The 22,237-nt window shown below is 40.2% G+C and overlaps 1 protein-coding gene across 4 annotated transcripts in view; it reads left to right on the top strand.

The window, feature by feature from the left end:
* The window catches only part of LOC149782509 (tumor necrosis factor ligand superfamily member 6-like), a 43,105-nt gene extending 22,203 nt beyond the window's left edge, over positions 1-20,902 (top strand). The window contains exons 2-6 of one of the 4 annotated variants that reach the window (XM_089933932.1): positions 12,803-13,002; positions 16,376-17,052; positions 18,837-18,864; positions 19,313-19,426; positions 20,031-20,902. In XM_089933932.1, coding sequence (XP_089790058.1) covers positions 16,930-17,052; positions 18,837-18,864; positions 19,313-19,426; positions 20,031-20,413 — 648 coding nt within the window. In that variant the 5' untranslated portion in view covers positions 12,803-13,002; positions 16,376-16,929 and the 3' untranslated portion in view covers positions 20,414-20,902. Of the gene's footprint in view, positions 1-12,802; positions 13,003-13,039; positions 14,163-14,185; positions 15,446-16,375; positions 17,053-18,836; positions 18,865-19,312; positions 19,427-20,030 lie in introns of those variants that run through there. The other 3 variants (XM_089933934.1, XM_089933935.1, XM_089933933.1) reach the window with 3 other exon arrangements.
* The last annotated feature ends 1,335 nt before the right edge of the window (positions 20,903-22,237 follow it).

Below are 22,237 nucleotides of genomic sequence, written 5' to 3'. Positions count from 1 at the left end.
TGTTCGCTGCAACATCAGCTTTGATTGTTTTTATTTCCTGTCCATTCGCGTCTACATTCTCTTTGTTCGCTGCAACATCAGCTTTGATTGTTTTTATTTCCTGTCCATACGCAGTGATATCATTTATAGTTGTTGTAATCTCATCCAGCTTGACATTTTTTTTACCAAAGAATTTATCAAAGTTGTTATCGATCCTGTTAACATTTTTTCGTAACGTGTAAAATTGGCCCGACAGCGTTGTAAACTCCGAAATAGTAGTTTTTATCTCCGCAAGATTCGGTTCGGTTACCGTCGGGGTCCCGAAAAAACTAGCGGTAGTGAGTTGTATATCGGTGATAGATTTTTTCACCTGCGCGTCAAGTTCGGTCACCGATTTATCCAACCTTGTAAAACCGTCTCGGATTAATGTTACCGCCGATATATGTTCACCCGGTTTGAGTCGTCCGTCGCTGGTATACAACGCGATAGTGTCTTCGGCGGCGTCACGCTGTCGTGTTAAAACGTCATCCAGCGACACATTACTGGATTTCAATTTACCCTGGCGGTCTTGAAATACAACTATTTCACCTGGGTCAACACTGGTTAAATTCAACGTATCAGCGATTTCATCCTCGATTAGTTTTTTTATGTCATCGGTGGCGGGCGTTTCCGTGGGTTTTTTCAGCGCCGAAACCGGTCGTCCCCAAATATCAATCATCGTTATTGTAAAAAAAAACGGCGTTTCTAATTAACCCGCCGGGCCTCTACGACCCCACTAGTGTATTCGTTTACAACCACACGAGGTGGTTTTCGCGATGATGAAATCGCCGCGAGTACGTTTAATACCTCACGGCCGCATATCGGCGGGTCGCTTAACTGCTGTGTTGGCAACGTGGAATAAAAAACCCGGGCTGAACACGCCCGGGCTGAACACGCCCGGATATACCGCATAAACTCGATCGGCGGAGCTAACCCGTATGAATCAAAATAGACGATCGCACGCGGATCAATCGCGTACGCAACCCAATGAGTTCCCGCTCCGGAGGACCCATCGAGGTTAATTATGCCTGTTTCAATATTCCTTGGTGCCGCCGGTAATTGATCCCTCATAAAAACACCTCTGAAGTTTTTTATCGCTAGCGCGTTCGCGGCGTCTATTAAATCAAAATTAGACATAGGAGTCATTGACCCCCGGGTCAATAAACGGTTCCCGGTAGTCTTAGACCCTTTCCCGAGTACCATGAATACGGGGTTCCCGGTAGTCTTAGACCCTTTCCGGCTACGGGTCGTTTTTTTTTATAGCCTTTCCCGGTTGCCTTTTTCAGTGCCATTCCCGCCGCGGTACCAACGGCCCCTAACGCAGCCGCCTTAGCCACTGCTGGGGCCGCCGCGGCAATCAACGCTGGAATCGCGGCTAACAGCGGAAATATCCCACCGGTCTTTTCCATGTCTTTGATCGCTGCGGCCGAGAAATCTACCTGAACACCCTTTCTGTTCTTCATCGCATTATTGAAATGTTTTATTTGACGCGCCGTCAACGATATCTTATGATTACCACCTGCCATCTGTGACGGCTTCAGCGTTATTGTGGTCCCGCATTGTTTAGCCGACTTTGATCGTAATTTCTTGACTTGACCATCAGTCAACTCTACACTGACGACACTATACGACATTTTATTGTAAACGTGTTTGTGCTTTCAATTACATGTTTTCCACTGGCGCATCAACGATTCTCATTCGTCCACCAACGCCTTCCAACAGCATTGATTTATCGCTGAGAATGACAGCAATAGCTCTATAATTAGCAATAGTGCCGCGAGTTACATTAGCTCGGAAGTGTATATCAACGACGGATTGTCTTGTTAAATCAAGATGTTCCAGCGAAAAGTAATAGATCGGATATAGTTCTCTGAAATCATATTGTGATATTTGCAAACCAGTGTCGACGTTTTGATCACGACCCATGTACGACAGCAATCGATGATACACACGTGCGATATGGTTTTGACCGTAATTAAGTTGTATATCCTCAGATGGTTCCTGCTGGCCGTTTATTCTCAGCGAGACGTCAGTAACGCCTAATCGATCAAATATCATATGGCTGGATAATTGATTATCAACTCTCGTCATATCCTGCAACGCAACAAATATATGACGCGGAGCCGAAATACCTTGTTGTGATGCCAGGTTCCATGTGAATATACCATTGATATTTGATTGCTTAGTATCTGTTGTTGTTGTTAGCCAACTTAGTAATGATTTTCCTCCCTGCTCCATGAAGGATAGCAATCGTGCCTCTGTGGTAATGGATGGAGTCAACACCGGCATCCACAATGACATTTTAGTTAAAACGACTTTACCAGGGTCATTATTTGGATTTGCAGTATCCGCTAGAATTCTCCAAATTGCATTTCTATCATCACCTTTTCGCACAAGTACCACGGTATGCTTTGCTCCGTAGATAACTTTTCGCACGTTCCTACAAAATCCAAATATATGATGCAGTGGAATCGCGCATGAGAAAGATCTACACGGTCCTGTTAACATTGATATGCGTGTTACGGCTCCGATGTTGAAATTAGGATCGCTGTTTATAATCATATTCTCAACATCAGCATCAGCGTCACCAGCATTTTTTTTTGGTCGTCTTACCACAAATTGCGAGTTTCCGGCAGTGTTTCTAGTATCCTTTGCAAACATCATAGATGGACCCGCTGATCTTGTGTAATCGTCGGAATATCTTGCTAGCCCGATTATTGTTGTAGCAACATCAACATCGCGTTCTATAGACTCGATCTCTCGCCCGTCAATGAGATATTTTGCGCTCTCAAACAGCGCCATTACGCCGTTATTGACTAAGCCAACTTTGGTACCATCTGGATACGGTGCTGGTACAGCAGGAGTATCGGCCTCTGTTACAAGTTCTCCTTCGATTTCAATAAACGCTTCACACGGTAAAAAGTATTTACTGGTATCATGGACTTGAAGTTCAATTCGCGATCGTATGTCGGGTTGTACTGCATGATAGGAATAAAATTGATAATTACGGACAGAATCATCCTTGTGCACTGGTGCGTCCATATCAAACGCCGGGTCAGCTGTTCGTTTAAACATTTTATTTAATAATACGCTGATGCATCTAAATCATCGTCGTCGTTTTAAACCACTCCCCGCTATTATGTTTGCGGCGTCATCTTGATTACTGTTTACCAACGACTCTAGTTTTTCTTCCACGGCGTTATTTATTACTTTACTGACATTTGCAGGCATCACTGTCGCTGATGGCATCACCGGTGGTTTTTGCTTTTTTCTCCTCACCAACGACATTAGTTTGTCCTTTGCTGCAGAAAGCGCCTTTCCGGCAACATCTCCAATAGCACTAATACCCTTATCACGAATAACATCAATAGCCTTCATTCCTAATTGTTTGGCTAACGGCGCTACTTTTGGAGCCATTCTTGTAAATAACCCCGCAATGGTGCTACCGAGACCATCTCCATAGTACGCGCGGTAACCAGGCAATCGCGAGTTTACCACGTAGACGAGTACTGGTTTATCGTGGTTGTAGTGTATGATCATCTTTATTATAAAAACACCGGTTTTTCAATTAGTGATTGTGATCATCACCCCCCCCCCACCTCCGTGTGGAAAACCGGAATAAATTTTATCAAAATTTCCTGGGGTTTTTGCCCTCGATAAAAACCCGGTTTTTTTCCGGTTTTTTCCTGATTTCTAGTCATTTTTGGTCGTTTTTTGTTGCCTATAGTCGTTTTTTTTCGTTTTTTCAGCAAAAACATCGATTTTCTCTAAATGATTTCCTGGGGTTTTTGCCCTCAAAAAACGGTCAAAAAATGGCAAAAAACGACCAAAAACGACCAAAAACGGTCAAAAAACGACCAAAAACGGTCAAAAAACGACCAAAAACGGTCAAAATTAACAAAACGATAATTTTTTTAATCATCCACGAGTTCGTCTATGAGCGTTCGATACGCACTAACGTCCATGATACCGCCCGTAAATAACCGCTTGCAAATATCAGCGGCCTCATTGATTATTTCCGGAGAGTTATTTCCGGCTCGTTTTCCTCCGATTAGTACCTCTAGCCGTGATATATCACTGAGAACACTGTTAGGACAGGTAACGCCGTAGGATTCTTTACCAACAGAGTATCCTTTTCCTTTTTTTGGTATTCTACTTTTTACTTTATTGTGGAATGCGTCGTAATCGGGGCCATCACCACGTAGTAATGCATTCTTGTATTTACTCGCTAAATACACCATTCTTGTCCAATCCCTTAACGACTTTATATTTTTCTCGTAGCCGCTATTGATATGCCTATCTCGTAAATTCTTAGCAAAATTGTTGGCGGCAAAATCAATTAATTCTTCATCGCTGAAGGGCCTGATTTGATCTATTGTGCCCTTCTTGAGTATATTACTGGGTATATTCCTCTCTCTCTCTTTTTCTTCCGATGTTTCTTCCGATGTTTCTTCCGGTATTTCTTCTTCTGGTTCTCTTGCGGTAGCACCTAGTTCTTCTTCGTCGGCCATTGTAACATAAGGTTCTTGTGGTTCGGTTATAGCGAGTGGTGGTGGCCTCCGTGTTGTGGCAGCCGCTATTTTTGCAGGGAGTGTTTCTAAAGACCTTTTTGTTTGTTCGGTCTGAGCCGCTATCTTTTCAAGCGCATCGAGGACGGGTACAGTTGCCGCCGTAACATCTTTGGTCGCTTTAGTTACCGGGGCAAAGAGTTGTTCGCTTCCAACAGTAAAATCGGTTTGTAGTTGCTGCCGCGTTTGAAGTTGTTCTCGGACCCTGTCTCGTAACGGTATGAACTTTTTAAGCGCTGCTAGCCGCTCTCTGGCTAGCCGAGTAGTAAGTGATTCGCCTACCATTATTGCAATTGCCAAGCAATTTCTAATTTCTCGCCGGAGTTTTCGTCTATAATCCTTCTAATGTTTTTGATCTTACTAGGAATCTCCCGGCGTCGTTCATAAACACGTCCGAGTTTTTTTCGTATTATTTCAACGGCAGTGAATAGTCCAATGAATGCATTTGCGTCATTGTGGTACAAGTTTTCATTGATCGTATGTTGTAATCGTTTTATAAAAAAGTACTCGCGGGCCAGGGTAAAACGCCCCCGTTTCGATTGTTCGTTAATAATCTCATAATCGGATAATATTTCTTCACTGTCGAGACCATCAGATAATTCAATTCCTTGATTTTTTAATTTTGAAATCTCGGCTAATATATTATTGATGTCTTCGATATTCATTATTCTTATAGAACATCTTGTTTTTAAATAAAAAAAAAAAAAGAAACCCCGTGTATCAATCCCGAGGTGTTCAACAATACTGAATACTTTGTTTTCTTCCGGAATGGACAATTTATTGTCATGGCGACTTCGTCAGCGCCATAGGCGCCGGTGACTTCGTCACTCGCTGCTATTTACATATGAAAATCGAATTCTATGCCCGGTCTTTTTTGAGATTGCTGTTTGATATACTCGTTCTGCTACTTTTCGTATTGAGGCGATACAAATGTCAAAGTATCTACTGGCTTCATTCATCGACTGAAATATTTTTTCCTCGTGAGTTGTTGTATCAAATGACTTTACGGGTTTTGCTTTCTTTGGGTATTTACCGGTTTGGCCTTTTTTGGTATTTTGACTCTGCGAGACAGCTTGCAAGTTTGTAAGAGAATTATCAGTCTTATTATTATTAATATGATCAATCACAAGTCCATTTTCGATTAATCCGTTGAATACCTCAAATACCGCCCTATGAACATGGTACTTCTTCTTTCCGGCACCAAACATCAGATACCCCTGATTACTTACGGTACCAACCGGCTTCTTCAGTTTGCGGTTTCTAACAATGCCGTCGCGAGATGCCTCGTAATTGACGAGCACAGGATGCGGCTGAAATTCTTGGTCCATTTATATAATAATACTACTTGTCTAATTTATTATTTGGTTTAATTATGAATCTTTCAACGTAGTCTTGGGGGGTTTTGATGACGAAGTCAGCGGTGGGGTCAATGACGGCGTTTTTAATTCGCTTGTCATAATAGCGTTTTAGTTCCCTGTATCGCTTTCCGCCACAATTGATACACAACTGCGATTTTCCTCTTACACCGACGTGGCAAACCAAGCACGGGAGGGGGCCAAGAGAACCATTACGAACGCTTTGTAAATGATACCCGCAGAATTCACCTCTACATGATTTATTGCACGGGGTTATCGACCCAATCATCAACCATTTGCAGTGATTCATTATACTATATTCTTTCATTTAAATACTTGTTTTAATTATATGGATGAGTTCGAGAGATTAGCAGCAATTAAGCCCTGGAAAAATATTAAGTTCAATCTCGATAGAGTCCTCAAGGACGCACCAAAAGCGTTAATAAACGATAGAACCCTGTTGAGTAAAATACGCGATTGTATCAATGAATTCAAGCGTGATGGCGCATCTCATAGTTGGTCAACATTTCGAATTGATGGCGTTGTTGATGCTACCATGAACGACAACCGCGCAGCAACGATAATATCACAACTTGACGGTAAAAGGTATTTCTTCAGAGTAAAATTCATTGTCCGGGTGGAATCAGGTGATTGGATCATACGTGATAAATTTGAACCAGTTCTCAGCGACAAGAAAACAGTCATTGTTAGCCGCGACTCCAAGCCGGGGCTGTTAACCGGAATTGACAGACCATACTATGAACGAGCGTATCCTGAAACAGCAGTTGTTTATGGAATATACCCGTTAAATAAGAAACCTGATATCGGAAAACTGAAACCAATGAAACAGTCAACGGGGATAAATTGTGTAGCAGAACGAGTAATAGAGCATTTTACAAATGCGTATCGAGGAAACAAATTGACTGATTTACGACGTAGCAAAATCAACCAGTGGGAACTAACCGTAAAAGAGCGTGGAGCGACCATCAGCGACATAGCGAGATTAGAAACGTCGTTGAGATTTCCAATAACCGTTACAACGATAACCGGTGAAGTATTATACGAATCAAAGTACAAATCAAATGGGGCCCCAATCAGAATTATTGATCATAACGAACACGCGTGGACGTCCGCGATCACAGTATTTCCACGGGATAGAACAGTAAAGTATATCCCGGGGGAATTCCTGGAAGAGAACGGGTTTCTCGCGGAGAGGAAACTATTTGATGCTATTGCTTGTTTGTGTAAAAACGACCCTGTATCAGTGTGGTTACTTCGCAGCGCTGATACCTTTGATCAGTTTGTAAGACCAAACGGCGAATTATATCGCACTGAAGCATTTCACAACAGGATGAAAAAAACCGCCATGGAATTTGAAGAGCATGATGAACAACTGCTAACAAATTGTTTTACGATTCCATCGGTTGCGGCTCATGTTGCAGCGAGGAAAAATGCGTGGAGTCCAACGCGCAAGGAATTTCTACCGGATGTACAATCCAGTTGTTTGGAATACTATCACGGTGGACTATGGAACACTGAATACAACCGCGACGCTATGATTTCCGTTGATATGGTTGCCTGTTATCCAGCGAGTTTTCTCGGGTATGGATCCGCCGCTGAGTATTTCAAACGATTTGGACACCCCAGACATGAAATGACTCGTGTTGCTATTAATGGACCACTGCCTGATTTTGATTTAACCGGATTCGCTCGCGTAGTATCATTTGAGTTCGCGGCAGGACTTCATCGCTGTTGCTATATTTGGATCGGTAGACACATGGCTGAAAAGAAGTGGCTGCCAATAGCGCTGCTACGGTACATGATTGATTGTAAAATGCTAGTTTCGTTGATTGTCAGTGACGCGATTATATCATACCGAGCGCAGACTGAAGTCTGGTTACCAGAACCGGAGCGTCTAGATAGCATAATTGACGAGTCCAAAAAACACATTGATGCCGACGAGGAATATATCGTCGAATGGTCCAGGAGGATATTCAACCAACGAAACCGCGAGGCAAAAGATCTCGGTAGAAGAATAATCGGTAAGTTCACACAAGGTGGAAAAAACTGCGATTACAAACGATATTGCTCACGGCTGATTATAGATGACGCAGAATATGATTTCGTAATCAAGGACGCAGTGGCGAAAAATAGATACGTGAACTGCGAAACAGCTTTCTTGTCCAATGGAACAAGGTTGGGTACAGTTGTTACCTACAGCGATGGAGACAGCCCGGCATACCCGCATTTGAGGGCGTCTATGCTGGGTTATGCCGCTATCAATTTATTCTCGATGATAAATAGATTCCCCGACACCGCGGTTAGAGTAGCCGTTGATTCGTTTTATGTTGACGTAGCGTATAAGGAAAACGTAGCCGGGTTTACTAGTCCGGACGAGAGTTGGGGTACATGGAGAATTAAAAATGAAATACGACGCGATTATTCCCCGTCAGCAGATGTCACCGTTGAGAACAATTACCTACGCGGCGATAAATTGTCAGAATGGTCTAATGCACCACCGTGTTCTGATCCAATTTGTAGACACAAAACAGTTTATTTAAGCGGCTGTGGCGGGTCAGGAAAGACGACTCGGGCAATTGAATTATTTCGAACGCGGGCAAGTATAATCGTGCTTACACCGACCCATAGACTAGCGCGAGAGATAAAACACCGAAATGTTGACGCCGTTACTTATCACAGCTTTTTTCGATACAGAGGCGGAGAGTGGACTCCTGATCGAATGGGTGAAAAATTTATTCCTGAAGTTATCATCTGGGACGAAATATGTACTGTTTCGTTAGATGTTTTACAAATGTTTCTTGAGTGGTTACTGCGCGCGAATACAGCGGTGATCATGTGTGGCGACCATGGCCAACCACCACCATTTGTCGGCGAGGGTCCACATAATTGGTTGAGCGGGTTCGTGGACTATTATGAAGAAACCGATACTGATTACCGGGCACTTGATGAACAACTGCGCGGGGTTAAAAAATTAATCAGATTACAGCCGGATAGAATTCAATGTGAAATAATCCGCGAGGTGATTCCGGAAACGCCGTTAAATGAATTCTGGGAAACATGGAAACCAAACGATTTGATTGTAGCGAGTAGAAAGATAGTCAGGGACACACTTCAGCGGAGGTTGTTTACGTTGCATAAGGAAAGGTTTCCAACGCGTCCAGTGCCGTTATGCTATAGACCCGCGGATACACGGCGGCAGAACATTGAAGTTGAAATCCCGGGCCCGACAGCGTCGGGGACAAAAAAACAAATTCTCGTGCTGAATGATATCGTGCTCGTCGATATCAGCGTCGTCGAGGACGCGCTACGTGCTGATAAATCCCCGTGGACGCTAGGATACGGAACGACAATACATTCCTCGCAGGGACTAACTATCACGGACACAATTGTTTGGATGGTTGATAATCGCATCGAATGGTCAAATCTAGTCTATCTTGCGGTGTCCCGAGTACGGAGGATAAATCAGCTTCGAAGAATTGTTATTGACGGAGTCAGTGACGGAGTCACCGACGGAGTCACCATCGATGCAAGCGTCATTGATAGAAAACTCTCGGGTTACCGCCAACAGGATAAAAAAAAAACAACGGCGTTTTGATATTGATGCCGAATTAATAATTGCGTTACGACAACAACAGAATAATCACTGCGCGAGTTGCAATTGTATAATGAGTTGGCGTTATTCGGATAAAGACGCTCGCCAATTTACCGTGGACAGGATCGATAACAGTCTCGGTCATGTCAAAAACAATGTGAGGTTGACCTGTCTTGAGTGCAATAGACGCAACGGCGCTAGTTAAGACCACGCGGGGGTAATTGAGTATCGTCAGGTATCACTTGTAGTTGCTCGCGTGTAAACCCCCGCTGTGGGGCAGTTGGATCCAGTCTATAGATCGGTGGTCTATTAGTTGATCGTGTTATCGTTGATATGTTATGTGTGGTAACACTCCAGATAGGATCAGTAGCTCTTTTTTTACCGCCTTCAAGCTCTCCTGGTTCATACAGATATCTAACAGTGACATCGCCGAGAATCGGCTTGGAAACGCTATCTATTTTTGATCTTCCGGGTATATACTCGTATTTAATCGCGTCGCTGGGCTTCATGTTGATTGCTCGGGTAATCTCGTTATTTAACGCTGAAATTACGCCTGGCAACCTTTTGACCCATTCACGAGATCGTTTTTCTTGGATGAATTCCTTCGCGTGTTGATATCCAAATAACCGTTCAGCAAGAGTCCGATTGAATCGTTCAACAATTGCCTGATCACGATGTAGCGCAGTATGACCTCGTCGTACCGCGACGCTATGATGTCTGAGCGTTGATAAAACAGCGCCGCGAAATTCACTACCGGGATCAACTTGTAATAGATTTGGCCAGTGCAGAGGACCTCTTCGATAAATCCGCTCAAACGCAGCGGCTACTTCAGTTGCTGACTTTGTTTTTAACGGCTCCGCTTGTTTATATCGACTCGCAACATCAACTACGGTTAGCGCGTATTTGTAACCGTTGTCATGCGGCAGAAATAGTATATCAGCCTGATGAACTTCATTAGGTACGCTGACATCAAAGCGCGAGAAGTTGATTTGTTTAGGCGGTGGTAGATAAATTTGCCATATAGCCTGTTTGGATAACCAATTAGCCGCAGTGGCCTTTGTTACCTTTGCAGCGCTTGCAAGCTTACCAATTGCGGCCTTCCCCTTCCAGTATCCTCTCGGAGAATAATAGATGGATTCCATGTTGTTATTATAAACGCTAGCGTTTTCAATTACCAGCGCGAGAAGCTCCGCTTCCAATCATTAACTTACCTTTCATAGCCGATTTTACCAACCATGAAGCCAATGTTTCTTTGACGGATTTATCAGGAATAGCATTTAACGCGTGAATTAATTTTACGTCCGCGATATGACGCTGTTGCAGATCGCTACTTTTGTAGTAGGCAACATCATGAGCATGACACGCCTTATCGATAGCGTTTATTGGATACTCACCGGGTTTGGGTTGATTTTGATCATCGAGTCTGATATCTAATCGTGTTCCGGGGCCACAGTAGTTATATCCTGGGAGGTGTTTTTCTCCTGGATACTTTGCCCACGGGGTTCCGGGGAGTTTTGATAACTTGGCTGCAATATCACCTCCTCGCTTTTTTTTAAAACATCTCCGGGTTTAATAGAAATAAATCTAAATTTCTTTGTACCGCATTGTGCACACTTGCCAGTAAGCGCCGATCTATTATTTCTTGTTGTAACGGTTGTCATATCATTTGTGCCAGTACGCACTCTACACTTTACACAATATAGATCCATAATTTATGTATAGAGACATGAATATAATTGACTTTTCAGCGACTAAAACAAGAGAACCAGTTAAGCATGTTGCAGCGTTACCAAACTCGATCCGGATGATTATCATCGGACCATCTGGATCCGGCAAGACGCAATTGTTACTCAATTTAATAATGAGATGGATGAAGTGGGATAAGTTGTATTTGGTTGCTCCTAGCGTAGATGATCAACGATGCTACGAGGTGTTGAAAGATTTCAACGAGAATGCATCAGCGATCGCTAAAAAAAATATTATTGAGTTTATTACAGATATCAATGATGCACCAGGTATCGATGATATTGATGGCGACGTTAACAATCTAGTCGTGTACGATGATGTTATGTTAGACAATCAAAAAAACCCAGCTAGGATATTTTCCAGAGGCAGGCATAAAAACACTGACGTGATATATGTCACTCAACGATACACTCAGATTCCAAAAGTAATCAGAGACAACTGTAATATTCTTGCTGTATTCAACGGCGTTGATACACACACGCTACGAAATATCTGGCAGACATGGTGTGGCGGTGACATGGACTTTAATGTTTTTCGAAACTTTTTTAGTCATGCTCAGTCGACCCCACATGGATTTGTAACGATAAATTTACATGATCCTCGGACACGATATCGTATCGGACTTGACCAAATATTCGGTTAAATCATAGCAGCGGGGGGGGGGGGGCGGCGATGACATCGACGCGGTCGTCGATGTGCTTACCGGACGCTGACGACGCTAGGATCGGCGCGCAGAAGGTATTAATTAAACCAAATGACGATTGGACGATCCCCCGATGACGACGTCGTCTTTTTTTTTACCGGACGCTGACGACACCGGATCCGCTGAGTGCAGAAAGTACTAATTAAGCCAAATAACGTTTGGACAAAATGTCGGATTCGCCCCACCCTGCTGCTCGGCCTTCTGCCTATTTTCGTAACTCGCACGTTTAACACTTTTCCTAGGATTTAAAATATTCAACGTTATGTCTGGAACAGCGCCAACTTTTAGTCTAGGCCTAGCATTTGCGTATCCTTGAGCTGCCATTTTTTCAGAATCCCTCTCGTAACAGTCCTTTGAGAAATGTAACGAGCACAGAGTGCTGTATGGTGTTGCTTTGAAATCGACTCGTTTGTAATAATGTATCCATTCTTTCATTATGCCTTTATCTTTCGAAAAAGAAAAACAATGTTGTCCACATGCTTTTCTTAATGTTCTATTACACCAGTAAGCAACGCAAAACGGTATTGTCTTTTACTCTTGCAACTCCCACTTGGGCCGCTGGAGTCGCTACTATGACGTCACATCCCGAAAGTAACCGAATAGGCGCGGAAATTTTGCATACCAGGTCACGGAAATTCAGCTCCTAGAAGATAGGCCAATATTTTAATATTGGTATTACGGTCGCAGATGATACTTCAGAATAAGGTTTTCTGCTACAGTACTTTTATTATTATGCTATATTTCCATTGGTTTCTGGTCTCCTTTAAATTAACAATTTAAATTGTTGTTGTTTTTGTAGGGTTTAACGCCATTTGTCAGCACAAAATATGCGAGTATAAATGGAGGCCAGTATAAATGGTAGAGGAAGAACCCGGGAAAACCTGGAACGAACCACCGACCCAAGAGAAGCTACTGGCAAGCTTTCTCACATACCCACATTGGGCGAACCTGAGAGTCGAACTCAAGCAAACAGAGGTGAGATGGCAGTGATCCGTAACGGTGAGTGCTTTAGACTACTCGGCCACTAGGGGCCCATGTTTAAATTGAATGAGAACACGAAAATACTTCTTTTTTAATTTAGTGTATTGCAGTGTTTGAGAATCTGTCCGAAGGTTCAATCGATTATGATTCTTATCAGCTTTCATAAATGATACAGCGCCTACCACGTAGTTTTCTCAAGTTCGTTTGAGATAACACGGGATATGTGAATGAAAATATGCCTGCCTGCATGCATGCATAATACATAAATACATACATACATATGAAACCTTTGGTGCCCCCCCCCCCCCCCCAATAAACCCCAACAACAAACAAACTGTACGAAAGCCATGCAAACATACATACTTACCTGCCAGCCTACTCACCCACCCACTTACCTACCTATCTATCTACCTGCATGCATGCGTACATACATACATACATACATACATACATACATACATACATACACACATACATACATTACACAGTGGATTCACAAATGTCGTTTATGAGACATTGTTCCAATGATATAATATCAGTTTTTAAATTATAGATTTTGTGTTCAGTCCCTTTTAGATTAAAATCATGCTTATCCATGCATGCGCGAGCAAGTTTTAGTTTCTTTCATTTGGTCTTGGAGGGGCTACTTCCTATGTAGGAAACCTTAGGATAGTTTTGTATTTTGACACCACCACCCCCAATTTATAAGGTAGAAGGCATGAACCTAATTATCACAAGTATAAATTCACACATAAGCTAAATCTATAATGTGGTTTAGATTTACTCTGAGTTAGGCTTGAAAACAGGTTGGCTTGTTGGTGACTGCCTGTCACAGTTAGATGAACATTGTAGATCAAATGCGTAACTTGGGCCGCAAATGAGCTGCCGACTTGGCTTACGTATTTATGTGTATCTGCTACAGAGTTAAATATCTAAAAAGCTAGATGGTTGAGGGGTGATGAAAAGTATGCTAATTTGTTATTGTACTAGTGAACTTTATTCATGCATAAGGCACATAGGGATTCTTTTAGCTGCCTTGTCACAGGAAAATATTCAAAATAGCTATTTCTCGTCAAAAATGAATGTAAAATTTAGGGATTGGTGGCAGTGTTGGTTCAGTATAAAAACCACCAGTTGCATCAGGAATTAACCTGGTTACTGCAGTCAACATCTCACAGGTATGCTTTCTACAAAAATCATTAGTTTGTTTTTATTTGTATCTTCAGTGTAAAATTATTCTTATTTTTCTGTAATTGGTTACTGTTGGATGAAAATTCACCAAATAAACTGTCCAGTGAGACCTTAGTTAGTTTACTCGATATTAGTAGTGTCTAAAGCGAATGGTAATTTACGGCGAACAAGCAATCATAATATCACAACTATGGCAGGAATTGCTCCCACAGTTCATAACATACTATTTGAAAATATACTCAGGACTAACTCCTGATGTGTAAAAAGGCATTTTATTTCTGCAGATTAAAAACAGTGAACATGATAAAATGGAAGAGTAATCGTATTATCCTCGGTGTTATTATGTGAAATTAAAAGCGCAAATTAGAGATAGGCTTTTGAAACACCAGCAGTATGCTATAGGTATTGATTGACACTGGTTACATCGTGCCTACACTAGAAAATGGATATCGGTCACTAGCGTTCCTACCATTATTATCTCTCCAAGTGAGTCTTCGTCCCATCAACCCACAACGACATATGTATCTTGTCTGGAGGGGGTGTGGGTGGACCATAAATATAATATTTGTTTTTCTGAATGGAATATGACAACCCTGTTGAAAAGAAACTATATATAAGTATAAAGTATGTTTAACTATAGGTTGATGATCATACTGCATTACGCAGGTGCTTGCAGGCACGCACTCACAGACTTAAAGAATACATGTATAATCACGTCTTTTCATCAGAAAGCTCTTACCGATCAATTAGTGCAAGCCAGTGCATTAAACATTCTGAATTCTAACAGCCTGATAGAACTGTGCCCACATTTACATGAAATACATTTGAATCCTGTTTCGCTGAGAAAGGGTGACATGTTAAAGCGGAAGTGTTTCTTTTGTGCTCATGACTATCATATAATTACAGTCAAATCAAATAATAATAATAATAATACTCTTTCCAGTTTTGCTACTATTTGCATATTAAAGATTACAAGATCAAGTAAATAATTTTACACATGATCGTCTATAAGTTATTGTGTAGGAAATGTAGTCTAGATGTTCTAGCTATTGTACTGGTTAATGAAGAGCCCGTACCATCTGTTGCTGTCAGTGTAGTATCCGTCCACCTGTTGAATTGCCATCTGTAATGCTTGTATTGGAGGATATAAATACCAGCGACTTCAGGATTTCCAAGAATTATGCATGATATCAAAATCAGAATAAAACGCAAGTCATGCTGTCAAATTGCCTGTTTCTTCTTTCGCCGAGGAGATTCGTGGACTAAAATGGTATTGGACGCTTCAGTTACCTCTGTTGTTTTACAAAGAATTACCAAGACTTATACATACTTTAAATTTATCACGAAGTAATGAACAAGTCATGGAAATGAAGACATCAGTAGTAATTTGGGAAGATAAAGTTAGAAATTATCTCTGCCTATATTGCAAAGGAATAACGCTACGATATCGCAAGTTACCAAAATATATAGATTAATTCATATTGAGATTCAGTAGCCTTTCAGTCTTAGCAAAATGTTTCAAAAGGACATTACAATTTAAAATAGTTTGCATAAAGCACAACGAACTAAATCATCATTTAACCAGAATGTTTAGTTTTCTTTAAATTGTTTCTGATGACATTTTTAAAATCAGTTTGTGCAGCGATTATTCTTGACTAAGATGGATTGAACAAAATGACAAACTGGATTTGTTTGGTGAAATAGCGAGTTACGTTTGCGATAGTTGTACGTTGACGTGCTTTCAAACAGAATGATGTGGATTAGTTGAAAATTAAATTTCAGTTTGTTTGTGCCTTTGGAATAAACATTACGCGTGCTAGTTTTCTAAATAACACTTGTATATGTTAAGGCTTGGACGTTTATACAAATACTCGTATATGTTAAGGTTTAGAAGTCTTTATGACCCAGTACAAACACCTTACCTCAGATGGACAGCTGCTAACCCATGTATAAGATACTTTCAATAGTTTGATCAGGGTATATTATTCACTTTTCCTGTACAAAACTAGATAATAAGATATATGACTTACAAGCATATATACAAAATTTGCATCTCATTATAGTATATGTCAGTAGAATAAGTTACCCTTATTGACATTTTACGTAACTAATGCCATTTACTCAGCAATTATGCTTAGGTGCATTAGAAATCTCGGTAACATTTTTTTAAAAAAAAAGAATATTCATTATATTGAAACAGGAGTTGGATCACAGTCAGTCTGAAGTAATAAAAATGACACGAAGAATTAACGATTTGTCACAGGGACACACGGAACCTGGTCACCCTAACATACGAGAATGCTAAGATGACGATGCGTTCTTTATTAAAAAGAAACATGTTAATTATAGGCCTGTAAAAAAATGCCATTATTCCGAGGACGAAAGCAAAAGGTATGATTCTAGTGACAGTTCTGCAGATTCTGGCATCGGAAGCAAGGATGATAATCAGTGTCTATCAGAAAGAGAAATGACGAACGAAAATTCCACCTTGACAAGAGGACTGAGCGCAGAGCGCAGAGTTCGAAAAACAACGATTCGGTATGATACTGAACAGGAATTAAGTGTAGATGGGATAAAATATGTAAGAAACCGAATTTTAGTCCTATATTCCTGTCAATTTCAATTGCGGGTAACATTGTGCTCGTAGTAGTGGTGATACTTCTTGCTACAAGACTTGGAGTAATTTTGGGGGCAGACGAAATAAAATGTCCTTTACAACAATTATTGAAAGATGGTGTACAGGACTCGTTGTGCATGCCTTGCGACTATCTGGGGTCACACGTGACGGCAGAAAACACACTGTTTAATACAATTTCGTCTTGTGGAAATAAGTTTTGCTGTGTTAGAAATGCTGCTTTCGAGAAATTTTTCCTTCTGGTACGTTAGCCCATTCCCCCCTGTCTCTGTCTCTGTCTGTCTGTCTGTCTGTCTGTCTGTCTCTCTCTCTCTCTCTCTCTGCGCAATAAAGAATGTCTTAATACAAAAATAAAACAAAAGGTATGGAAGAGGCTAGTAATTGTTTGTCAGTTTCGTTTCCTAGATTGATATATTTGTAGCAAACACTGTAGCTCATAATCACACACATGAAATATAATAACTATGATAATCTTTTTGCAGTGGAAAAATCTCAGTTATAAGGTTGATATATATAAATATTCACGCGTCTTTGGAACAATGCGGGGTATGATTTTTCCCAACCGATAATCCTATCTACACCTTGGCGGATCGAACAGCTATATTGGTGCTTTGTCCTAGCCACATTTGTTGGATTTCATGTGCTGTCTCCCTTAGTATGCTATGCCAACTAACCAATAGCTTTGTGCGTCGTACATCGGCCGAAAACGGTGGAGGCAGTTGACCTAAAATGGATACTTTGTAAGTTTAAAATCGAAAGTATGACTATGTACCAGAGGGAAGCCATTACAGGTGTATTTGAGTAAAAGATATTTGTGCAAACACGGACCGGCAGTTGAAAATTGTTTATTTATCAGTCCATTCAAGTTGTGTGCTCCCTTTGACTCGATCACGCGTGAACAGTGTTCAAATTGGAACAACTTAATTTTGATTGGATGCGGTGGCTTGCCGCCGCATCCAATGAAATTCACAGACCCGAAGCACAGAAATGTATGTTCGATACGCCAAGCTGTAGATAGGGCTATCGGAACCTTGGCTAGCGAAGATGCGACGACGTCAAATGTACTCTCCTTTAAGGCACTGGCTCTCTAGCAATACCAAGCTGTTTCGTGACCTTGAAAGCTGTGATGAATGTAACCTGATTGCGCAAGCCAATGTATGAAACATGAAAAAGCAAATAATAATTTAAGTAATATTTATTTGCTAATTAAGGGACAAAATGTCATTATGACTGAAAGTAAATTATAGTTCCAATTTCTGAACACCAAAATATAAAAAGAAAAATGTTTTTCACCGTGGCCACGCAAGTCTACAAGAACAAAGGAGTAATAATCCAATGCTTCAAACAGCATGGGAAAAAAGACATTACAATCGGTTTGATTTGTAAAATTATGTCGCTCAAATTAAAATCAAGTTAGGATCTTAGAATCTTTAGGAAGTGTGCGTCGATAATCCTTTTTGCTATTATATATTTCATAGTGAAATATTTAAATATACCGGTGGGAGAAAACAGAGTGGCAACACCATTTGTATCGCCACGGGGCGAGATCACTTTTGGAACTACGTTTTCCCATTTAGGAAATATATTTGTATGTACATATTTAGGTTTATATTATCGGTTTTCTTCTTCTTCTTCTTCTTCTTCTTCTCTCTCTCTCTCTCTCTCTCTCTCTCTCTCTCTCTCTCTCTTATATAAAGCGTCAAATAGGCTGCTTAAAATTTCATAAAGTATTGTCATTGAGATTCTTATTTTTGTAGACTTGTATAACTAACACATTTTATTCGGATATTCCACGATAATCCTGTAGTATTAACAATTAACAATAAAATTTATTCGAACTCGTGAACTCTGGAGAAAATGTTCAGCTGACGTCATATGACAGCAACATTCCTAATGTAGACCGGTAATAATCTTATTCTTTTATGTATAATTTGCACATTACTAATCACTGGTGAATTTTCCATTTTATGCCAAGATGTGTAATGAAATTTATCAGTGATTCACATTCACATTGCTTCATTTATAGGTGATACAAGAAGGATACACAAGAGATGGTAATTTACGTTTCCTGCTTATCTTTTCACACTTGCATAAAAACCTTAATACATATAACATGATACATGAAAAGAGAAGACCAAAAATGTTGCTAAATATACATAATGGAAGAAAGTGCATGAATAGTATACTATTTATCTGTAAATATTGAATAGATTTCCATAACAATATAATCAGTAGTGAAACAATTAAGCATACTGTCTGTAAAATGGTTACTTTTTATATTGCAACACCAAATATTCTTTGTTAAACATATCAAGTCGATTTATTTGATATTAAAAAGGTTAAAATATATTATATGAATATATAATTTCTGAAACAACCACAGTCCTTTGGTAAAGTTCGTTGATTTCTTGCGAGTGAATCTGCACATGAAAAAACATGTGAAATATATTAATTATTATTACTATTATTATTATTATTATTATTATTATTTGCAAATTACAGTTACCACTGAGCGCCTTACTTCACAAAACCACGAAGACGTATATAAAAGCCTGGAAATCAGGCGTTCCAGGGAAATAGCAGCTCACCTGTATGCAAATGTTACGTCATTACCAGGTGAGATTACTAGAATCCGTCAGATTCGCTGATGTGTAATTGAGAAACCTCGCTATAGGTTGTAAACAAGAGCGAGGTTTTTCCAATTGTTACCCAAAATCTCGCATTAATACATATAAATGAGTATGTTTCACTAAATGTTTTGTCAAATATTTGCTAAAATCATATTGTAAGACTAAACGCCATACATGTGTGCAGTAAATGTTAATGGAAATACTTGGAGTCAGAGACAAGAGGATTTATGTCATCGCGTCTATGTTTCTAAGGTTCATATTACTCGTTGGGCATGTTCAGTATACTCATATCGCTTTCGTATGTGATAATTGTTTATCATCGCACCTGCCATATAACCTTCACAGTTCAAAGTATCATTCGACACATTTAAAACAACGTAATGTTATCGAGGGTTATTACAGCTATAATGCTGTGAAGTCTACCTGATTCTAACCGAACATGAAATCGCTCCTAATGTTGTTAAACTATCATAAGATTGTTGTGTATGTATATATTATGTTGTGTTTGTCGTTTCTATTCTTTATAATGTCTTCTTCTGCTTGCATATAAATTATTATTATTATTATTATTATTATTATTATTATTTCAGAAAAACTGACATGGCAGACTGAAGATGGGTATGGGTCCGCATTCATGTTGGGATTAACCCTGACACCCGAGTCCAGACTTAAGGTGCCAGAAGCTGGATTTTATTTTATCTATTCTGCAGTTACATTTAAATGCCAGCTGGGATCAAGGCCTCTTACCCATATGATAAATCGACAACACAGAGGTCGTCCGAATGCGGGTGTGCAGCCGCTTTTGTCGAGTAAGACCAGTGAGTGCGGACCTGATGGGTTCTACACCAGCTTCCTTGCGAGTATGCTAAAACTGACGAGCAACGATGAATTGTCAGTTAATCTGACAGACATTTCACTTTCAAATGTGTATAGAGCGACACATTCTAATTACTTTGGTGTTTATTTATTGTAACATAATGTACTTGTTTTTATTCAACTTAACTGATGGGGGTGGTAGTGGTGGGTGGGCATACATTGCCCTCATGTGCATGCTTGACTTTTGTGATTTTCTCCTTTCTCTCTCTCGTTTGATTTAGATCTTCGGCCAGAAACTGTAATGAAAAGTTGAAGCCATTCTTTCATTGATATGTAATTTAGGCACTGAACATGTGAGAACATTTTGAATTACAACAATCAGAGAACATGTATGTGTTTGCGAAAAGAGGAATGGATGTAAATCAATGACTCTTGAAACATACAATAGTGGCTTTATACTTCCCATGCACAGAATGGCCCCTTATCATTATGAACAATGGTCTTCCTGCAAACAAGGCATGATGCTTATTTGTAATATTGTACTAGTAATAATACTTGCTGAAAGGTTCCCAACTCCGAAGCTCCTGTTGCGGCTGATGATAGTTAGTACCTCACATTTACAATAAAGATGCTCTTCGTGACCTTAGTTAATCTTTCAATTGCTTTTCTAATGTAATATGCACATGTCCGAATTTACCTGGATGATGCTACACGGGCGCTCTTTCAAACAATTACATAGAAATGAAAAGACGGGTAAATCAGTGCGATAAGATTCAACCGTACTTTTTCCAGTCTAATTGACCGAAGTCTAGAAATCAGGTAATAAATAAGTAGGTACCAATATAAGTGGAATGTGGGAAAGAAGTGGTATGGGACATTTGTATTTGAAATCTAATACAACCGCGACAACTCACTTCCCTCCAGTAAAATTAGATCATTTCTTAAACTTAAATATGTTTAAATACTTAGAATCTCTGCGAGATTTTAACGAACTGATGTTAAACACTGTACTTTAGTTAAATCTGTTGCAATAAATATTTATTCCTTCTAAAGAATGGTAGTTTTAATTTTAACGATAGTCAGTCGAAGGGACTGAACTAGCTAACGTAAGAAATCTATTGATGAACACACTATGTAAAAATACTATCCATTTGGGAGAAGTAGATATAACAATAATTTTGAAATAGCCACCATGGTGGCCATATTGAGGTTTGGTCATTTTCGTCAAGGACCAGCTAGATACCATCAGAACTCTTCTGATGAAAGCCTAATATCAAAATGAAATTCCATTTAAGAAGAGTTGCGAAACAAGATTTTCATGATCGCAGTATACTGGATGTCAGATCAGCACAATTTTAATTTAGGATCAACAATACATGCCCGGAGTGGCCGAGTGGTCTAAAGCGCTCTCCGTCACGGATCACTGCCATTTCACCTCTGTCTGCGTGTGTTCGAGTCTAGGGCTCGGCCAATGTGGATATGTGAGAAAGCTTGCCGGTAGCTTCTCGTGGGTCGGTGGTTCTTACCGGGGTTTTCCCGGGTTCTTCCTCCACCATTAATACTGGCCGTCATGTATAGCCTATCTTGTGCTGAAAAATGGCGCTAAACCCTATAACAACAATAACAACAACAACAATACATGACTAGAACTTTCACTGAAATACCATGCTGACACGATCCTTCATTAAAACGTAGTGATAACAAGATTTTCATGCTGGCCATTGTTTCAGCTATAGCAGACATTATATCAGCACCATTTTCATTTATAACACAAAGCTAGACAGTGACACTCCCATGCTGATATGACAATCCATTCAGAAGCAGTGTCGATAATAATATTTTATAGACAGCAGCATGATGGCTGTATTGGACTCCAGATCGGCTCCATTTTCAGTTAGAATCAAGCATACATCATATAAAGTCTTTAGTGAAAGCCCCATTTTGATATGATCATATTTTCGAGTACATTAGCGATAACAAT

This window comes from Sinohyriopsis cumingii, chromosome 15 (genome assembly GCF_028554795.1).
Source record: "Sinohyriopsis cumingii isolate HCF-2022 chromosome 15, ASM2855479v2, whole genome shotgun sequence".
Classification (NCBI taxonomy): Eukaryota; Metazoa; Mollusca; class Bivalvia; order Unionida; family Unionidae; genus Sinohyriopsis; species Sinohyriopsis cumingii.
Note: the sequence above shows the minus strand (reverse complement) of the source record. Positions and strands in the feature narration are given on the sequence as shown.